This window comes from Rana temporaria, chromosome 12 (genome assembly GCF_905171775.1).
Source record: "Rana temporaria chromosome 12, aRanTem1.1, whole genome shotgun sequence".
Taxonomy (NCBI): domain Eukaryota; kingdom Metazoa; phylum Chordata; class Amphibia; order Anura; family Ranidae; genus Rana; species Rana temporaria.
In genome coordinates this window covers 37,277,606-37,298,731 of record NC_053500.1, presented here as the reverse complement: position 1 = coordinate 37,298,731, position 21,126 = coordinate 37,277,606, and the positions used below count along the sequence as shown (strand labels likewise).

Below are 21,126 nucleotides of genomic sequence, written 5' to 3'. Positions count from 1 at the left end.
AGACCGGGCCACTTTTTGCGATTCGGCACTGTGTCGCCTTAACGGACAATTGCACGGTCGTATGACGTGGCTCCCAAACAAAATTGGTGTCCTTTTTTCCCACAAAAAGAGCTTTCTTTTGGTGGTATTTGATCATCTCTGAAAATTTTATTTTTTGCGCTATAAACTAAAAAGAGCGACAATTTTGAAAAAAATGCAATATTTTTTTACCTTTTGCTATAATAAATATCCCCCAAAAAATATATATATAAAAACATATTTTTTCTACAGTTTAGGCTGATATGTATTCTTCTACATATTTTTGGTAAAAGAAAAATCGCAATAAGCGTTTATTGATTGCTTTGCACAAAAGTTATAGCTTCTACAACACAGGCGTCGAAACACAAGGCCCGTGGGCCGAATCCAGCCCTCCAGGCCATTTCATGTGGCCCTCGCACCTCTCCTGCAACTGCAGGAGAGCTCGAGCCCTCCTCTGGTCCTCCTCCAGACCCTTACTTTTTGCTTTCAAGCAATGCATCCAGCTTTTTCCCAGCAGCAGCATAAGGAAAGGGGGGTGCACTGTGATGTGGGGGACTCAACTTCTAATGGTGGGGGGGCTCTTGACATCTAATGTAAAGGGGAGGGGATGCGTTGGACATCTAATCTTACAGATAAAACCGGCCCTCTCGAGGGCAATCATAATGCTGATGTGGCCCACAATGAAATTGAGTTTGACACCCCTGTTCTACAAAATAGGGGATAGTTTTATGGCATTTTTATTAATATATTTTTTTTACTAGTTATGGTGGCTAACAGCTTTTTTTTTTTACGTGACTGCGACATTATAGCGGACACATCGGACACTTTGACGCTATTTTATGACCATTGTCATTTTTACAGCGATCAGTGCTATAAAAATGCACTGATTACTGTAAAAATGACACTGGCAGTGAAGGGGTTAACCACTAGGTGGCGCTGCAGGGGTTAAGTGTTCCCTAGAAAGTGATTCTTACTGTTGGGGACGTGGCTACATGTGACACGTCACGGGAATGGTCGCCCGCTGGACGGCAGATTCAAATGGATGTACCTGTACGCCAATCTACCTGCCCGTGCCATTCTGTCGACGTACATAGGCGTGCGACGATCGGCATGTGGTTAAGTGCATCTGCTCTAGATCTGAGGGGAAGATCTGAAATGAGGGAAAGTTCTGCTGGTTTCTACCATCAAATCATGTACAAAGAAAACAGCTGTTTTTTGTGTTCCTTGCACGTGATTGAGTATTCTTTGCAAAGTGAGGCTTTACCTCATTTACTATGCTCTGGACTTGCAGTGCACAGTACTTTTGCCTTTGGTAAATTAACCCCAATGTGTGATAGGTTGCCATGGGTTGAAACACTTTGCTGATCCCCACTGGCCTATTCACCACAACATATAGACAGAATTGTTTGTGCTGCCTGAATGTGTCCAGTATGGAAGAGCTTAGGTGTGTTCGGACTAGGATCCAAAACTTTCAGGAAGCGGTCACCTGTATGGGCCAATCACCTGCAACCAGGGCTTTCCCCACCCCACAGCGGCACATATACACGCCCCTTGTGTAAGTGCAGCTGAGTGGTAAGGAATGCCCTGGCAACAGATGATTGGTCGTATAGGTGACAGCTTCTTGGTGGGCTTGCATATGTTATGTGGGTTCTGTTCCTAGTCCAAACACCCAAGCTCATCACCATAGCTCCCAACTGTCCCTAATTTTGAGGGACTGCCCCTGATTTGGAGCAATGTCCCTCTGTCCCTCTTTCCTCCTTATTTGTCCCTCATTTTGGTCTGGTCTATATAGTTGTATATAAAATGCACTTTTTATCTTTTAAATAGTGTTTCCTAGTATTAAAGAATGAGCCCACAGCCAAGCTGAGACAGAGACCCAAATTTAAACAAATAAGCCTGGTCAGAGCTAACTAGCTCTCTGACCCCCTCTAAATTTAAATTAGCACTGGTTCTTAGAAGTAACCAGGCACTATACAGTTATTACACACACATATTCTCTTATCTCTATCTATCTCTAGTCTCTTATCTCCAGTCACCACTAGATGGAGACACTAACAAAATGTAGCTGAAAGGACAGTAGTGATGACATGCCTCCCAACTTCTTGAGATGAAAATGATGGACACCTATTAGCAAAACATGTAAGCATAGGCCACCCCCGCCACGCCCCCTTAAAAGGAGAATTATAAATATAAGTCAAACCCGCTGACGCTTTTATTTTTTTACCACTATTCCTTTATATTGGCTTTTGAAATTTACAAAAGCAATTTAGAATTTGGATGAAAAGTGCTTTTCCCCAGCAGCCAATCAGGAGGGGTTTTCTTCGCTGTGCATGCTGGGGGAGGGTATTTATGAGACAGACGCCATTGGTCTGGGTATTCTTAAAGTGTGGCGCCCACCTTCAGGGTGACCATACCACGGCGCCCTGGTGAAATGGTCTTCCAGGCCGGGTTGCGCATGCCATGCGGTGTTCCTGGACCACATTGGTCCGGAACATTTGAGCTGTGGCTGGGCCCCAGTGATCGACTGGGTCCCTAATCCTAAGAAGATCCCAAGCGTTGTTCCTTTGAGAGGAAGCTATTCGGTGGGGAGTCCACCTGAGGAAAGGCTGGCAATCCAATAGGGTCTCGACCATCTACTGGGAATCAAGGTAACCGGACACTGAAAGGCTGGACGTTGGTCACCTATCAGTCGGTAACCTAACTATAAACTACCTGAAGGAGATTCAGGTGTGGAGTCTACTAAGGAGGATTATCTCCGCTATCTAATTCTAAGGAGGGTCTGTGGCAGAGACTTTTCCCTAAGTTCCGAGTGATACTCTGGCTGCCAGACCAGTGAGAGAGGCCTGTCCAGGTACGCTATTCCCACTCAGGCTGGAGTGGTGAAAGAATACACGTGGAAGCAGGACTGTTTCCCTATTGCTACGCCTGAATCTGCTATTTTTCCTTCTGCTGAATCTCTACTCTTCACCACAAGTTTTATTGTTTTTACCCGGCTGGGTAATAAAGAGCACAGAAAAAGACACCTGTCATGGACATACCGTTACTACTACATTCACCATACACCCCTAGACGGCGGAGGAGCCACGAGGTAACATGCCACCCAAAACAAACCAGCAGCTCCTTCGGGGGTAGTGCTACATCTGTATACATGGTTTAGCTGACCTGTATCTGTAACCTGATAGTGAGAGCAGTATGTACAAAACTGAATGCAAGCTTGCTGTAGAGTATAGTATGTTAGGTTTGGAAGAGCAATGTTCCTCGCAAGCCTTTACGTTGTGGGTGGCAGCTGCTTGCATATTAGTGTGTGTTTGTTGTTATCGGCCACTACTTGTATCTGGACTGGGGAAGTTTGGGGTTCTCATGATATCTGGGCAGTGGTATTCAAGGATGAGCGACATTGTCCAGCCTCTCTTGTCCTTATACACCTTTTGGCAACACTTTGCTGATCCCCACTTGCTTTTGAACTGCAATGGATAAGCACAATGATAACATAATCTGGATGTAACTGAATGTTAATGGTCAGGCATGAGTGCAGAAAGAGAAGAATAATCAAATATTTGTTCCCAGGCCTGGCCTTATTTTAGCTTATTTTATTAATGGAGCCCAGTGGCCTTAATGCTCGCCAGTTTCTGATTTTAGAAGAAGCGGTTCTAGAAGCATGAAAGAAGCTACTGGGCCACAGTGCAGTTCATTTAGTAAAATAGAGCAGTGTAAATAACCAAATTTTACTTATACTTACCCATACTTGCCAACAGTCACAGATTGCCCTTGGCAGTCACAGAAATCAGACCAATGTCCCGGTCTGAGACTGTCCCGGGCAGAATCCCAAAAATCCGCCTCCGTCACAGACAGCCATGCTAGTGAGTGAGGTCTCTATCTCCACTCCATTTCTGCTCCCCGCCTCTTCTCCATATCCACACCACCCCAATTCTGCTCCCCCCCCTCTTCTCTATCTCCACCCCAACTCTGCTCACCCCCCTCTTCTCCATCTCCACCCTAATTCTGCTCCCTCTTTTCCATATCCACCCTAATTCTGCTCCCTGCCCCCTCTTTTCCATATCCACCTCAACTCTGCTCCCTCCCCCCTCTTCTCCATCTTCACCCCAACTCGGCTCACTCCCCCTCTTCATCTCCACCCCAACTCTGCTCACTCCCCCTCTTCATCTCCACCCCAACTCTGCTCACTCCCCCTCTTCATCTCCACCCCAACTCTGCTCACTCCCCCTCTTCATCTCCACCCAAACTCTGCTCACCTCCCTCTTGTCCATCTATACCGCAACTCTGCTCACCTCCCTCCCCTTCTTCATCCCACCCAACCTCCTGCCCTAACTACATTCCCTATATATTACCACATTTTCCACTATTTAAGTCATCTCAGACTCTAACCACACCCGTTAAGCCACACCCACTATTTAGCATCATTTAAATTACACCCATTGTTCGCTGTTTTTTTATCCTGCTAGGCCACACCTACAATTGATTGCCTCACCCCTAATTAAAATATTACTCCGCCTACAGAGAAAAAAAAAAGTGTCCCTAAAAAAAATTCAGAATGTTAGAAACAATGCTTACCCCGTCCTGGGTCATGTAAGCGGGCTATTGGTGGTTGTCTAATTGAAACCGGGATATGAGCCAAGTACTGGTTCATAGAAAATTTTACTGCAATGAAGATAAAACCAAGAATGGTTAATACAGACAGCATGACATTCAAAAGCAACAATACAAAAAAAATAGTGAAAAATAATCATACGATACTTCAGAACCATAACCTGATATGATTGATCTTAGTGTTCTTTGATGACTAGAGGTAAAAAGCGAAGTCATAAATAATCAGGTCTAATTATACCTGATTAGTGACTTTTTCCGTCTCCTATGAGATGGCCTCAGTCAACACCTTGTCTAATGGTGGTCATACACAGTGCAATAAAACTGAACAATCAATGCCTGATGCAACAATATGATTGAAGACAATGACTCAGCAGGAAAAAAAATGGCACGGCCAAACTTTGACCATGCAATTTCCCTTTGGTTCCCGCACCCGCAAAAGCCCTGCATGCTGAGATGTGTGAGATTTGGCTGTGGGTGGTTGCGGGTGAGGGAACTAGCCACATGCATAGGTGTGAACCAAGCCTTAAAGCATTAGTAAATGCAGTTTTTTCACTTGTTCCTACTAGAGGAAAGCCTATAATAAGGATTACCGGTAGGTACAGTGAATATCTCCTAAACTTGCAATGTTAAAGAGATATTCCTCCTGCATGCAGCCAGTAACATCACCGGCGCATGCGCTCTGAAGGTCCAGCATACTGTATTGGACCTTTAGAGCTTATGCTGTAAACTAGGCTGCCCCAGCCACTCATGTAGCCACAGGCCACAAACTCAGGAGGAAGACCGGGTGAAGATGGAAGCCTTGTCAGGGGTGACAGCGCGCTGCTGAAGGGCTTTTTTTCAGGTAATGCCTAGTACACACGACCGGTTTTTCCGTCATATAAAAAAACGACGGTTTTCCCAACAGAATTCCTCTCAGCCTGCCTTGCATACACACGCTCAGACAAAAGTCCGCCCGTCCAAAGCATGGTGACGTTCAACACGTACGAAGGCACTATAAAGGGGAAGTTCCATTCCAATGGCGCCACCCTTTGGGCTGCTTTTGCTGATCCTGGTGTTAGTAAAAGTTTGGTGAGAGACGATTCGCGCTTTTCAGTCTTCGTGCTTTTCAGTCTGTTACAGCGTGACGAATGTGATATCTCCATTATGAACGCTAGTTTTAACAGAAAGAGCCCTCCTGTCTCATACTTGATTCTGAGCATGCGTGGTTTTCTGCCCGTCGGAAAACTGTACAGACGAACGGTTTTCCTGCTCGGATTTTTGGCCTGACAGGAAAAGAGAGATCCTGATCTCTTTTGACCGGCAGTTTTCCCGTTGGAAAAACTGCGATAGAGCATACACACGGCCGGGATTCCTGACTAAAAGCTCTCATAGCAGTTTCCCCATTAGAAAAAAACGCTTGTGTGTACGAGGCATAAAGCCTCGTACACACGTTCAGACTTTTTGCCAACAAATTTCAAAATGAGCAAGTTTTCCAAAAAATCCGACAGTGTATATGCTCCATCGGACAAACTTTTTCGGTTTTCATCGTACAAAAGTTCGCTCTGCAAACGGACAAGCTTTTCGGCAACAAAAGTCCTACGGTGCAAAGTCCGACCGTGTGTATAGAAATCCATCGGACTTTTGTCCAAAGTACAAACACACATGCCCAGAACCAATGTTAAAATCAACCAACAATAGCAGAAGTTGACCAAAACCATGTGATGTTGGGAAAGTTTGCAGAAAAGTCCTGCCGTGTGTATGCAATGGGTGTGCCGGCCAACTCCCTTCAAACAAAAATCCGTCTAAAAGTTTTTTTGAAGTCCGATCGAGTGTATGAGGCTTAAGTCTTGCATAATGTGCTAGCATGCGATGCACACTAGCACATTATCACATTGCTTTGCATTTTTTTTTTTTTAGATGCGGTTTACTACCGCTTTAAGGTCAGCAGCAAAAAACATGGCAGGGATTCTACTCTGTCTAATATAAAATGTTTTAGCGACACATTAATGTATCCAATCTTGTAAATGCATTTGCTTTCCAGCTTTTGGGACTTTTCATACCAATGTCCAGACTGTCGATGCTGTAAGTAGTACTTGTGTAAGTTGTTTTCCCCAAAATGCGATTTAGCACGCTAATATCACTGGTAATCATTTCCAGACGTTTTTCTCCTCTGCCATTTATCTGAATTGCAGGTGTATTAACTTGAATGTCAAACGTTCCAAGAGATGCCTCTAGTGCCACCTACAAGAACAGAATTCTGAATTCTAACATTTAAAGAGTTAGGCATTGAATGAATAATATTTACTATATGGTTACATAAATGCAACTTTATGACATAATAAAATTACCTGTAACTTGTTAAATAAGTGAAAGTAATTTTCAAAAGAGGCAATAATTTATTATCAGGGCTGATCTTTCTGGTTGGATGACGTCACTGTGCCTTCCTGCAGAGCTGGGAGCTTATTAGAAGATTGCATTCTCACAGGGTTTCAAGCACCCAGCTATCCTGCCAGAAGTTTCGCAGTCCAGGGCTAAGATGAGTACCGTATATACTCGAATATGAGCCGAGTATAAGCTGTGGCCCTAATTTTACCACAAAAAAACTGGGAAAATGTATTGACTCGAGTATAAGCCTAGGGTGAGAATGCAGCAGCTACTGTAAGCGGAAAAGAGGGTCAACAATGCCCATTTGTAGCTTCACTGTGCCCATTTGCATGCCTCACTGTGCCCATTTGCAACCTTACTGTGCCCATTTGCAACCTTACTGTGCCCATTCTCACTGTGCCCATTGCAGCCTTACTGTGCCCATTCTCAATGTGTCCATTTCAGACTTACTGTGCCCATTGTATCCTTACTGTGCCCATTCTCACTGTGCCCATTGCAGCCTCAGTGTACCTGTATTCTTGACAGGCTGCGAGCATCCATTTTTCAAAAGTCACGGCTTCCTCCTGGTCCCGTTCTGTTCCGTGATAGTCAGTGTACCTGTCAGGTCGCGGGCGTCTATTTTTCAAACGTCGCAGCTTCCTCCTGGTCCGTGATAGACGTTTGACACTGTGTTCTGCTACCGCCTATCACCGAGGTCCTCTCATCCTTGGACTCAGTTTTTTTTCCAGCAGACACTGTGTTCAGCGTTCCGCCAATCACGGACCCCTTCTTTCATCCTCGGACAAGAGGACGTCCATGATAGGCGGAACACTGAACACAGTGTCTGCTGAGAAAGTCAGAGGATGAGAGGACCTCCGTGATAGGTGGTAGCAGAACACAGTGTCAAACGCCTATCACGGACCAGGAGGAAGTCACGACGCCCGCGACCCGACAGGTACACTGACTCAAGTATAAGCCGAGGGGGGTATTTTCAGCCCTGAAAAAAGGGCTGAAAAACTCGGCTTATACTCGAGTATATACGGTAAATGTCAATTGTTAAGAAATTTTCGGAGGTTAAATGTTGGATATTTGGTAATTGGCATAAAAAGTATTTTCGCTAAATAAAGTGAAAAGTGTGGTCCTTCGCACTATCAAGTGAATAAATATAATCTAAATAATAATGTTGAAAACTGCTGCTAGACCTAAAGGCCCGGATTCACAAAGCACTTACGCCGACTTATCTCGAGATACGATGCGTAAGTGTAACTATGTGCCGTCGTATCTGTGCGCCGTGCCCACAATCTGAGATACGCCTTAAAATAGGCTTCCAACGACCGACGTAACTTGCCTACGCTGTCGTATCGTGGGCGCATATTTATGCTGGGCGCATTTTCCGCTCCCATTGATTTTCTATGCACATATGCAAATGAGGGAGATACGCCGATTCACGAACGTAGTTGTGCCCGGCGCATAATATATGCGGTTTGCGTAAGTTGTACGTCCAGCGTAAAGTTATTCCCCATATAGGAGGAACCAGGGAACAGAGCCGTCGTATTCTACGTTGTTTACGTAGTACGTGAATAGGGCTGGGCGTAGGTTATGTTCACGTCGTAGGCAGTGATCCGTCGTATCTTAGGGAGTAGTTCCGACGTGATTCTGCGCATGCGCACTGGGATGCGTCCACGAGACGGCGCATGCGCCGTTCGTTTTAAGTACTTCTATGGCGCTTGGCCCATCATTTGCATGGGGTCATGCCTCATTAGCATGGCTCACGCCCACTTCCACCTACGCTGGCTTACGCCGAGGAAACCCAGCGTAGATTTGAGAGCGAGTGGGAGCACTGGCTTCCTGAATACTGTGCTTGCCGCGTCAGCGTAGCGTATATTAGATACTCTACGCCCGCATAAATATGCGCCGATGTATGTGAATCTGGGCCAAAGTGTACACAGTGCACAAAAACTGGTATGAATAGAATGATGATCAGCGCAACTTTCTATAAGAAAACTAAATATAAATCACATGTGTGCTAAACTGACTAATGGATCATGAACAAATATATATACTGTGCAAAATTAGCAATAATCATACTGTGCAAATTAAACAATATATAATCTGTGCAAAATAAGCAAGAATGGGTCCGTAATAGTTCTAGTGAATAACGTGCTAAAATAACCGCGATGCAATAAAGACCACAATCTCTTGTGTAAACAAATAAAGTGCTGAAATAGCTGTGATGAACGTAGTGTCAAAACAGTATATTCTATAGATACCCAACGAACCAAAGTGACGTAAGATGCGTCTGCAGCGCCGTATTTTGCACATCTCTGCCATTTTTTTACTTTTTCCTTGTAAGTGCCTGTGATACATTTGCCTATATGTCTCAGTATACTGCTCCCTGCTAGCCATGGGTAGAGGTAGAAAGGAATTTCATGTGTGATTCATTCCTCTGACCGGTTATTGACGTGCTAATGTCCCCTCACTATTCTAAAGGTTAATTGATCTATTGTGTTGTGTAAAGAAGATCTGTGTTTACCCTTAAAAGATGTGTATTGTATCATCAGGCTAAATGATTAGAGAAGTAGTATGTTAATTATTCTGATTGCTTCAGTGTATTAATTAACTCCCCTGATGTCTTTATCTAAAGAAACGTGTCTGCATGGTCGGCTCCGACTTGTCTCCTATAATCTGTATGGGAAACCCCACTGTGTGAGGGGGGCATTCCTAACAGGCTGTAACCACATATAAGCTGAGTTTTTGTGTCAATAAAGTGTCTTGGTTCCAGCAGTAAGCTTGGCATGTGTGGCTTTCTGGGCGATTCCAGGGATATCCCTCCTCGTGGACTATTGGGGTGATTTTCGTTATGGGAAGAAGGGAACGTTGACGGGGATATCATACCGATACCGTCACAAATTGGTTGGCAGCAGCGGGATTTTCCCTTCTACTCTCCTTTACACCCGGATTCCAAGCAGACCGGTGACATCTAGCCCTCGCTATCCACGCCAGGAGGGCAACGAACAACGCTGCTTCCGGTGCAAACAGCTGGGTCACTTCAAGCAGAATTGCCCCATGAATGACAACACCAGGTCAAATTGGTCTCAACCTGGGTACCGCCCACCAGCAGCAGCCCATTGTGTAGACTCGGCTTGGGATCCCCAGGAGCGGGGTCGGGAAGAACCATTGGGCACCCCTTACGAAGCCCTCATGGTACAATCTGCTATTACGGACAACAGGGAACACCATTGTCAGCTGGTCATGGGCTCCAGCCCTGAGCCGGAGGGGCCCTGGAGGGAGCTGGGCAGAAAGAGGCACCGCCGGCCACCCTTCAAGAAGAAGAGGTCCTGGAAGCCGTATAACAAGCTGACCTGGGAGGAGAAGAAGTGACTGGAGGAGAGGGAGTCGCAGCGGGCGTCCCAGATGCGGGCCGAGATGTTCGCCAAGGGCCCACCGGTGGCCCCTTACACCACCACCCAGTTCCTGATGATGAAGGACCACGTGGAGAGCCTGCAGGACATGAGCAAGCAGGAGCTGATCCGTGAGTACATAGAGCTGGAGGAGTGCATAAGCCGCATGGAGGAGGAGAACAACCACCTGAGGTCACAGCAGGCTGACCCCCCAGGCTCCATGAACTGGAGATGGAGCTGGAGAAGCTCCAAGAGGAGAACCGGCGGCTGCGGAGGGAGCAGGGGGTGGCTGACCTTATGGGGCTCTGAGTCCCCTCCCCCCCCCCCGGACTCTGAGCACCAGTGCTACAGCATTTCAACAAATATAACTTTTTCTTTTTATGAATCTCCTGTGATTGTCACTTCAGAGCCATAACCTGCCCCCTCCCATAGCGGGACACCTAGACGGCGGCGCACAGACCCATTCGCTGTCTTCACACTGACTTCTGGTGACTTTGCAAATCGCACAAAGACTTGGGGACTGACCGGCGTGTGATCTGACGACCCGGTGACATACCTGAGTCTGAAGCAGTTGCCAAGGGAGGTCAGTCATGCCAAACGGAGTTAACCTCGGACTAAAAGCTCTGAACCCGTCAACCCTACTGGACCAGGGAAGGTCCAACCGGATTTGCCGGAGCAGGGAGCAAAAGGGGGGCCATTGTGATACATTTGCCTATATGTCTCAGTATACTGCTCCCTGCTAGCCATGGGTAGAGGTAGAAAGGAATTTCATGTGTGATTCATTCCTCTGACCGGTTATTGACGTGCTAATGTCCCCTCACTATTCTAAAGGTTAATTGATCTATTGTGTTGTGTAAAGAAGATCTGTGTTTACCCTTAAAAGATGTGTATTGTATCATCAGGCTAAATGATTAGAGAAGTAGTATGTTAATTATTCTGATTGCTTCAGTGTATTAATTAACTCCCCTGATGTCTTTATCTAAAGAAACGTGTCTGCATGGTCGGCTCCGACTTGTCTCCTATAATCTGTATGGGAAACCCCACTGTGTGAGGGGGGCATTCCTAACAGGCTGTAACCACATATAAGCTGAGTTTTTGTGTCAATAAAGTGTCTTGGTTCCAGCAGTAAGCTTGGCATGTGTGGCTTTCTGGGCGATTCCAGGGATATCCCTCCTCGTGGACTATTGGGGTGATTTTCGTTATGGGAAGAAGGGAACGTTGACGGGGATATCATACCGATACCGTCACAGTGCCCATTTGGCCGTTTAAATAAACCTATTTTAATATATGTTTTTGCACTATGGGGGATTCTTCTTTAACCCCTTTATATACCTGATTCTTGCGACCAATCCACGCTTGGGAGTTTGGAGGCACATAACCTGGAGAGACACCATTGGCTACTACTGGATCTAAAGACCAGAAGATTTACCCCTGTTCCCCAGCTAATGAGATCATTAAAGAGGAAGTAAACCCTCTCTAAAAAATAAAATACAATAAAAACACCCTGCAAGGCAAAGGCATAATGAGCTAGTATGCATAGCATACTAGTTTATTATGAATTACTTACCTGAGATCCACTTAGGAAATATTCTTTATTGACCGCTAGGTGGAATGAAGAATTTGTCATCCACCTAGATGACATAACTGCCACAATCTCTACATTCCACCTAGTGGTCAATAAGTGCTGACTCTTTCTACCAGGTGAAATTACAAGTAACCAACAAGGTCCAAAAACATGGATGAGCGAGTTTGGGGTGGAGGAACTTGCCTGGCCTACGCACAGTCCTGACCTCAACCCGATAGAACACCTTTGGAATGAATTAGAGCGGATACTGCAAGCCAGTCCAACATCAGTGCCTGACCTCACAAAAGCGGTTCTGGAAGAATAGTCAACAATTTCTATAGACACTCCTAAACCTTGTGGACGGCCTTCCCAGAAGAGTTGAAGCTGTTACGGCTGCAAAGTTTGGGCCAACTCAATATTGAACCCTACGTATTAAGACTGGGATGCCATTAAAGTTCATATGCGTGTAAAGGCAGGCTTTTCCAATACTTTTGGTAATATAGTGTATTTTAAATTAAATAGATTACCATAAAGAAATGGAAAGGATTTGACAAACAATACATTGAAAAAGGAATATAGAAAAACAGAATTTAGGTATGTATGTGCATTGTTTGGGAGAATTCCTTTTATATAATATTTCCCAAATGGTTATAAAAGTTAAACATACCCCCAGAGGGGCCTATTGTAAATGAAATTGGTTTAAGAGCCCGAGTGGAGTAATATATAGATATGATGAATGAATGAAAAACTTATATAGCGCGGCACATGCGAACTAAATAGTCTTCAAACCTTCAGATTTGGATACAAAAACATATTTAAGGGGATATAAAACAATCTTTTAAAATTTTAAAAAGAAGATTAAGGCCGGATTCACAATTGTGCGGTGCGAATTTCAGCAGATCAGCTCCATTTTAGATGCAAATTTGGAGACCTGGGAGAGGGGAGGGGGAGGGGGAAGTGTATTGAGCTGAATGAGAGAAATCCTGAAGAGAAATGAACACATGTGCGAATCAGATGCGTGTCCATAGAAGATAAGGGGCCTGAATTCGCACCTGAGCCGCACCGCAATGCCTAGAAGACGCACGCGTTTTTCCGGCAATGTGCAGCGCGAATGCATCGCACATATGTGAACACTGAGGATGAGGCACTGATGGGCAGCACCAATGAGCACAGATAGGTGGCCATGGTGGGCTTTGATAGGTGGCATTAGTGGGCACTGGTTGGTGGCACTGATAGACAGCACTGATATGCACTGGTAGATGTCACTGGTGGACACTATCAGGTGGCACTGGTGGGCACTGCATAGCAGCAGTGGCTCTCTCCGTTTGGCCCTGGTTGGGACTTGGTTTGGCCCCGCCTCCTCTGCTCCCTGGCAGGACATTCGCTGCCACCGTTTGGGAGCCTCACATGTGCTGGTCTTTGGCTATGTCCATTGGTGAGTATAGGGTTTTCCATTTTCCTTACCCTGTGCCCTTTATATCATACTATATACTATATCCTTTTATTGTAGGTACACCACGAGCATCTACCCCTGAAGAGCGAGCTAAGCCTTGCGAAACGCGTCGGTATACTTGATGCTTGTGTGTTTTAATATTGACAGATACTTGCAATATCATTTTACCTATTTTCTGTATTCTGTATGAATTGGATCATGTTCATGACATTAATGTATACTTGAATTAAACATTTACCGTTATTATTCCTGTTATTTTTATTGGCTCCATAGTGCTCACCTCACTCAAAGTCCCAAGGGCGAACTTTTATTTTTTGACGCAAAACATAGGGATGGAGGTGCGTCTCTGGTGACACCAGACCCTTATTTATTTTTCTCCCTGTTTAGGACCGACGTCCCTCTGACAGAAGTTGGTGATCGTCTTATTTTGTTTCTCCTCACGCAATCAGCGTGAGGGGAAAAAAGGCAGATTATTGATCTTCTGTTTACATCACGTGATCAGCTGTCATTGGCTGACAGCTGATCACATGGTAAGGGACTGGGATTCTCATTGTCTCACTGATCACAGAGCACACCGCAGCGCAATCTCGGGAGGCCATACATGGACACACTCCCAGCAATTAAGGCCCATGCTGTAGCCGTCTTTTGGCTTCAGAGCGCTCATGCAATGTTGTACCCATGACAAATTGTTATCCTTTTTTGAGACAGATACAGCTTTCTTTTGGCGGTATTTGTTCTTTTCTAAACAAGTTTTTTCTAATAGAAAAAAAAAGTTTTCTTTGTTTTTGTTATACAATTCTGCAAATAAGGAATTTTTCTTCTTCACCAAGGTGCTCTGACGAGGCTGCACTGATGGGCACTGATGAGGCTGCACCAGTGCCCTCAATACTGCAAAGCACAAGTGTAAATCGCCTTAGAGGCAGTCATTGAGGATTTCATTGCAATATTTTAATCATATATACAATTGACATCCGGGAAGTGGTTGTGAAATCCTGACTGGAAGTCTATTGATGTCCTGCAGGATTTCATGCCAGCGCGCGCCCGTGGGGATGCGCAGCGCGGCGATCGGTGATGCAGGATGTCAGTCTGACACCCTGCATCTCCGATCAGGTAAAGAGCCTCCGGCGGAGGCTCTTTACCACGTGATCAGCCGTGTCCAACCACGGCTGATCACGGTTTAAACAGGAAGAGCCGTTGATCGGCTCTTCCTCACTCGCGTCTGACAGACGCAAGTAAAGGAGAGCCGATCGGCGGGGGGGTTTATCAGCGCAGCCCCCCCTCAGATGCCAACACTGGACCACCAGGGAGTGCCCCCCGGTTGCCAAATGGAGCAAAAAAAAAACAATAAAAAAAAAATAAAATAAACACAATCGATGCCAATCAGTGCCCACAAATGGGCACTGACTGGCAACATGGGCACTGAATGTAATGATGCCCAGCAATGCCATCAGTGCCACCCCTCAGTGTCCATCAGTGCCACCCAGCTCCCAGTCCTGTCAGGGAGAGAAATTCCTGATTGTCTGTTCATACAATGTATGAACAGCGATCAGTCATTTCCCCAAGTCAGTCCCACCCCCCCTTCAGTTAGAACACACCCAGGGAACATACTTAACCCCTTCCTCGCCCCCTAGTGTTAACCACTTCTCTGCCAGTGGCATTTTTATAGTAATCAATGCATTTTTATAGCACTGATCGCTATAAAAATGCCAGTGGTCTCAAAAATGTGTCAAAAGTGTCCGAAGTGTCCGCCATAAGGTCGCAGTACCGATAAAAATCGCTGATCGCCGCCATTACTAGTAAAAAAAAATATTAATAAAAATGCCATAAAACTACCCCCTATTTTGTAGACGCTATAACTTTTGCGCAAACCAATCAATAAACGCTTATTGCGATTTTTTTTACGAAAAATAGGTAGAAGAATACGTATTGTTCTAAACTGAGGAAACTTTTTTTTATATATATATTTTTGGGGGATATTCATTATAGCAAAAAGTAAAAAATATTAATTTTTTTTTTTTTAAATTGTCGCTTTATTTTTGTTTATAGCGCAAAAAATAAAAACCGCAGAGGTGATCAAATACCACCAAAAGAAAGCTCTATTTGTGGGAAAAAAAGGACGCCAATTTTGTTTGGGAGCCACGTCGCACGACCGCGCAATTGTCAGTTAAAGCGACGCAGTGCCGAATCGCAAAAAGGGGCCCTGGTCATTGAGCAGCAATATGGTCCGGGACTGAAGTGGTAAAAGCAGTGTATACATAGGTATACTGTACCGTATATTTTGGCAGAGATACATCAATTTGTAAACCTGTAACAGAAACAAAATAACGGTTAAACATGTTTATTTGATTCACAAAGCTTTAACACAAGGATAAGAATCTTTGTTTCAGCCACGCGACTGTAACTTTTAAATCTGTCCTCTGTTTTAAATAACTGTCACATTTTGAAAAATAAGTATCCTTATCTAGGTGCATTAGCTTTGAAATGAGCCTGGTATGCAAAGGCTTTATAGTTCCTGATAAATCCATGAGTCAACAAGGGAATGAAACCTCAGGATGCATTAAGGTAAGCCATCTTAATGTGGAGCTCCAGCCCCCTCCAAAAAAATACTGCAGCTGCTGACTTTTACTATTAGGGCACTTACCTGTCCAGGGATCCCACTGTGTCCTCACCCAAGCCGATTCCTGAATCATCTCTCAGGTGCTGGGGCCACCATTTTGGGTAAGGGAACCAGTCAGTGAAGCCAAATGTGACACCGAAGGGGGGAGTAGGCAGACAAGCAGAGCTTCCCTCATTTGGGTGGAGCTTCGCTTTAAGGCTTTACAACCACTTTAATTTAGTATTCATTGGAGGTTTTTATTTATTCCTTTTTATATATTAATCTCTGGCACTTGTAGTCTGCCTGCGGTATCACTAAGCCCAGCTTCTCAGTGCTTCCTCTGCCCTCTAGCCAGGCTTAAAAGTCTCTCCTCCTGTTGGGCAGGCTTGACAAAGGGAATGGAGCCCTTGAAACATGTTGCGGCCCACCCCCTTTCACACCTTGAGTGGTACTGTGTGGACGTGCATAGAGAGCTGCCTCAGACGTCACCGATATCACCATCATCTTGTGGGGTCTTGTGCTTAGTCCTGGGCATACTAATCACTTTGATCCTTTTGTTCCATCTTGCCATGTTGCCACATCCATCTCTCTGCATGGTTAACCCAATACAGTCTACCTCCCTGTAAGTAATATCCCTATACCTTGCTGCTCTGTTTCCTTTGCTGTGTCTATCACTGTCTGTCTGTATTTGTCCATCACATGAGTCTCATTTAGTCTCTTTCTCACTATTAGTGAGTACAATGACGGTCTGCATTAGTCTATTGCTGTTTATGTCTGTCATAGAGTCTCAGCGGCCTCATTCATTTATTTAACCACCAAACTCTTTGTTGAACCTTAGGCCTCGTACACACGACCGAGTTTCTCGGCAAAAACCAGCAAGAAACTTGCTGTTTTTTTTTTTTTTTGCAGAGCAAACCGGTCATGTGTACACTTTTCGACGAGGAAACTGTCGAGGATCTCGTCGAGCCAAAAAGAGAGCATGTCTTCTTTTTCCTCGACGGCAATGGAGAAATTTGTCTCGCCGAGATCCTCGACATCCTAACAAGGAACTCGACAAGCAAAACGATGTTGTTTCGCCCGTCGAGTTCCTCGGCCGTGTGTACGAGGCCTTAGAAAAGTATGCATTATGATAAGCGGTGTATTACCCTGTGTCATTATAAGAAAGGCATTTAGTCACTGGCTGGCATTTAGTCTCAAGAGATGTTGTTCTTACCCGGTAATAGGATTGTGCTAAGAGGCTTGACTTGGACACCATGAATGGGATACCTCAATGGTGAGTTGGACGGAGCCATTATTAAGGGTATATTATCCGTCTGCTCCCTGAAAAAATAACATCATAAGTATGGAGTTATAAGAGGGGTTGTTCTGATTAAGTTTATTGAAAATACTGTAAAAGGCTGCGCCATCTTTCCAAGTGCCAAAACAAATTCTATGTTTTAACCAATAAAGTGCTATCTGTGCTAAAGTGCTATATATTCAACTCAGAAATTAAACCTTAAATTAAGTTAAAATAAAGTGCATCATAGAACATTCAGAAAATGTGCCTTGAAAGTGTTGTATAATCAGTAATCGATATCACACAGTAAATTGCATCAAGTCCATTCAGAACTAAAGGTGCCTGTACGGGTGCATCTCAAAAATTCAGTATCTCAGAAAATTGAACTGGACTGTTGTTCAGTGGTCCAAAGTCCTCTTTGCATTTCGTTTGGAAATCAAGGTCCCTGAGTTTGGAGGAAGAGTGGAGACTGGAGAGGCACAGAATCCAAGTGCATGAGGTCCAGTGTGAAGTTTCCACAGTCAGTAATGATTTGGGGAGCCAAAGTCAACACAGCCCTCTACCATGAAATTTTAGAGCACTTCATGCTTCCATCTGCTAACCAGCTTTATGGAGATGCAGATTTCATTTTCCAGCAGGACTTGGCACCTGCCCACACTGCCAAAGTACCAATACCTGGTTTAATGATCATGGTATCACTGTGCTTGATTGGCTATCAAACTCGTCTGACCCAAACCCCATAGAGAATCTGTGGGGTATTGTCAAGAGGAAGATGAGGGATACAGACCCAACAAGTGTAGCTGGCTTGGCCAATTGATAGGAGATCAATTGATTCCACCCTAATTCTGGAATTGCTGCACTTCTCTCTTCTGTCACTAGATGGCATTAGATAAGACAAGGGCATTCCAAGAACAGATTAGGAATACAGGTGAAATTCATTTATTTCACTAATGCAACTTAAAAGGTGAAACTAATATATGAGATGGTTCAAACCGTGATTTGTCATAATTGTGATGATTATGGCTTACATCTCATGAAAACCCCAAATCCACAATCTCAGAAAATTTGAATATTACATGCAATCAATAAAACAAGGATTGTACATTGAACAATATTGGACCTCTGAAAAGTAGAAGCATGCATATGTACTCAGTACTTGGTTTGGGCCCCTTTTGCAGCAATTACTGCCTCAATGCGGTGTGGCATGGAAGCGATCAGCCTGTGGCACTGCTGAGGTGTTATGGAAGACCAGGATGCTTCAATAGCGGCCTTCAGCTCTTCTGCATTGTTCAGTCTCATGTCTCTCATCTTTCTCTTGGCAACACCCCATAGATTCTCTATGGGGTTCAGGTCAGGTGAGTTTGCTGGCCAATCAAGCACAGTAATCCCACGGTCATTGAACCAGGTTTTGGTGCTTTTGACAGTGGGGGAGGTGCCAAGTCCTGCTGAAAAATCAAGTCAGCATCCCCATAGAGCTCGTCTGCAGAAGGAAGCATGATGTGCTCCGAAATCTCCTGGTAGACGGCTGCGTTGACCCCAGACTTAATGAAGCACAGAGGACCAACCCCAGCAGATGACATGGCTCCCCAAATAAACACAGACTGTGGAAACTTCGAACTGGACTTCAAGAATCTTGCAGAGTGTGCCTCTCCATTCTTCCTCAATATTCTGGGTCCTTGGTTTCCAAATGAAATGCAAAATTTGCTCTCATTAGAAAAGAGGACTTTGGACCACTGAGCAACAGAGCAGGTCTATTTTTCTTTAGCCCAGGTAAGATGCTGCTGACGTTGTTTGTTAGTCAGGAGGCTTGACAAGAGGAATACGACATTTGAAGCCCATGTCCAGGATCCGTCTGTGTGTGGTGGCTCTTGATGCACTGACTCCAGCCTCAGTCCACTCCTTGTGAAAGTCCCAAACACTTATGAATGGCCTTTTCCTGACAATCCTCTCCAGGCTGCGGTCATCCCTGCTGCTTGTGCACCCTTTTCTTACAGCACTTTGGGAACATCCAACTTCTTTTGCAATTACCCTTTGAGGCTTTCTCTCCTTATGGATGGTGTCAATGATGGTTTTCTGCACAACTGTCAGGTCAGCAGTCTTTCCCATGATTGTGATTCCCACTGAACCAGACTGAGAGACCATTTAAAGGCTCAGGAACCCTTTGCAGGTGTTATGGCTTAATTAGCGGATTAGAGCGGGACACTTTGAGCCTAGAATATTGCACCTTTTCACAATATTCAAATTTTCTGAGATTGTGGATTTGGGGTTTTCATTAACTGTAAGCCATAATCATCACAATTATGATAAATCACGGCTTGACCTATCTTGCTTTGCATGTAATGAGTCTATCTCATATACTAGTTTCACCTTTTAAGTTGCAATCGTGAAATAAATGAACTTTTTCACAATATTCAGATTTTTCGAGTTTCTCCTGTATATGGGGTGTCTCAGCCAATGGGCAGGGGTTTTCTTGGGTCCTGGCCTGCTAGGAGAGCCTATTTATTTGAGTGAGGTCAGGTGATCAGGGTTCTGTGCCACCTGGACGGCTATCTGGGTGGATGTGTGTTGTATAAGAAATTTAAGATTAAGAAATTTGAATAACAGAAGTGATAATAGCACGCTATCTAATATATGTCACTGGCCAAACACACTCTCATAAATTCTCCATTGTGTATATAAGACCTTTTGAGGAATCAAACTTCTTCCAGGGATGGAAATAAGTACGCATTAATTATAGCTCATCCACCTGGGAGAAACGACTCACTGCAGTGAGGTGCCCTTCAGGTGATGGAACACAGTACGTACAGCATCAGAACTTGTATCTATTGCAGTGGTTCTCAACCTTCCTAGTGCTCTGACTCCTTGATAAAAAAATCACAAGTTGTGGGGACCCCTAACAGTAAAATTATTTTCGTAGCGTGGGCTGTTGGCACCCCTAACCCATGGAAATTTAGCCGCCTCTCTAGCTTTCTTTCTTGTTTTTTCTCTTATTCTTTCTCTCCCTTTTTTCTTTCTTCCTCTCCCTCTTCCTTCCATGTATTCTTTATTTTTATTCCTTCTCTTACTCCTTGGTGGGGGGGGGGGGGGGGAATGGGCTGAGCGGCAGTGCTGGCGGGGAGTTGGGATGAGCGGCAGTGCTGGCGGGGAGTTGGGATGAGCGGCAGTGCTGGCGGGGAGTTGGGATGAGCGGCAGTGCTGGCGGGGAGTTGGGATGAGCGGCAGTGCTGGCGGGGAGTTGGGATGAGCGGCAGTGCTGGGGGGGACTGGGATGAGTGGCAGTGCTGGGGGAGTTCAACTTAGGTGCTCTTGATCAAGGTCATCTGCTGATCTGAGAACTGTAGTGGGGACTTTTAATGGCAACTATAATCACAGGTAGTGTTACTCACTGTGTCTCCGGCTTCACTGTGTCTCCGACTTTGTGGTGTTTAATAGCAGTGCCACCTATGCCGAAATCAGGATATAGGGTCTCCTCCAGCCCCTCCCACTTCACATTCCTCACCAGTCATTCCTCATAGCCCCCCTAGCTATGCCCTAGAGCCCACGGCCACACACTAAGCCTGTGAAGAGGCTGAGTGTGCGGTCGTGGGCTCCAGGAACAGCCCAGCTGGGTGGCTGCAAAAAGGCTGGGAGATGTGTGTGCTTCAGGAACAGCCCAGGATTTGGTGACCCCCTGGCAAATCATCATTTGACCCCTGAGGCAGTGGTGTATTTAGGTTTTGTTCTGCCCTAGGCCTGACTAAACTCGTGCACCGCCTAATTTAAATATGACCCACCCCTTCCTGTCAAGGCCAAACCCCTTTCTGTTTAAGGCCCACCCTAAAATTTTCGAGTGGCTATTTCTGAGGGCCTGGAGGGAGGGCGCGAAAT

The 21,126-nt window shown here is 45.1% G+C and overlaps 1 protein-coding gene across 1 annotated transcript in view; it reads right to left on the bottom strand.

Moving 5' to 3' along the window:
• The window catches only part of LOC120918334 (beta-1,4 N-acetylgalactosaminyltransferase 2-like), a 69,901-nt gene extending 49,129 nt beyond the window's left edge, over positions 1 to 20,772 (bottom strand). The window contains exons 1-5 of the mRNA XM_040329873.1: positions 20,759 to 20,772; positions 17,197 to 17,303; positions 15,658 to 15,692; positions 6,666 to 6,846; positions 4,591 to 4,677 (exon numbers count right to left, since the gene is read on the bottom strand). Of these exons, the coding sequence (XP_040185807.1) occupies positions 4,591 to 4,677; positions 6,666 to 6,846; positions 15,658 to 15,692; positions 17,197 to 17,303; positions 20,759 to 20,772 (424 nt within the window). The remainder of the gene's footprint in view (positions 1 to 4,590; positions 4,678 to 6,665; positions 6,847 to 15,657; positions 15,693 to 17,196; positions 17,304 to 20,758) is intronic.
• Positions 20,773 to 21,126: the final 354 nt, after the last annotated feature.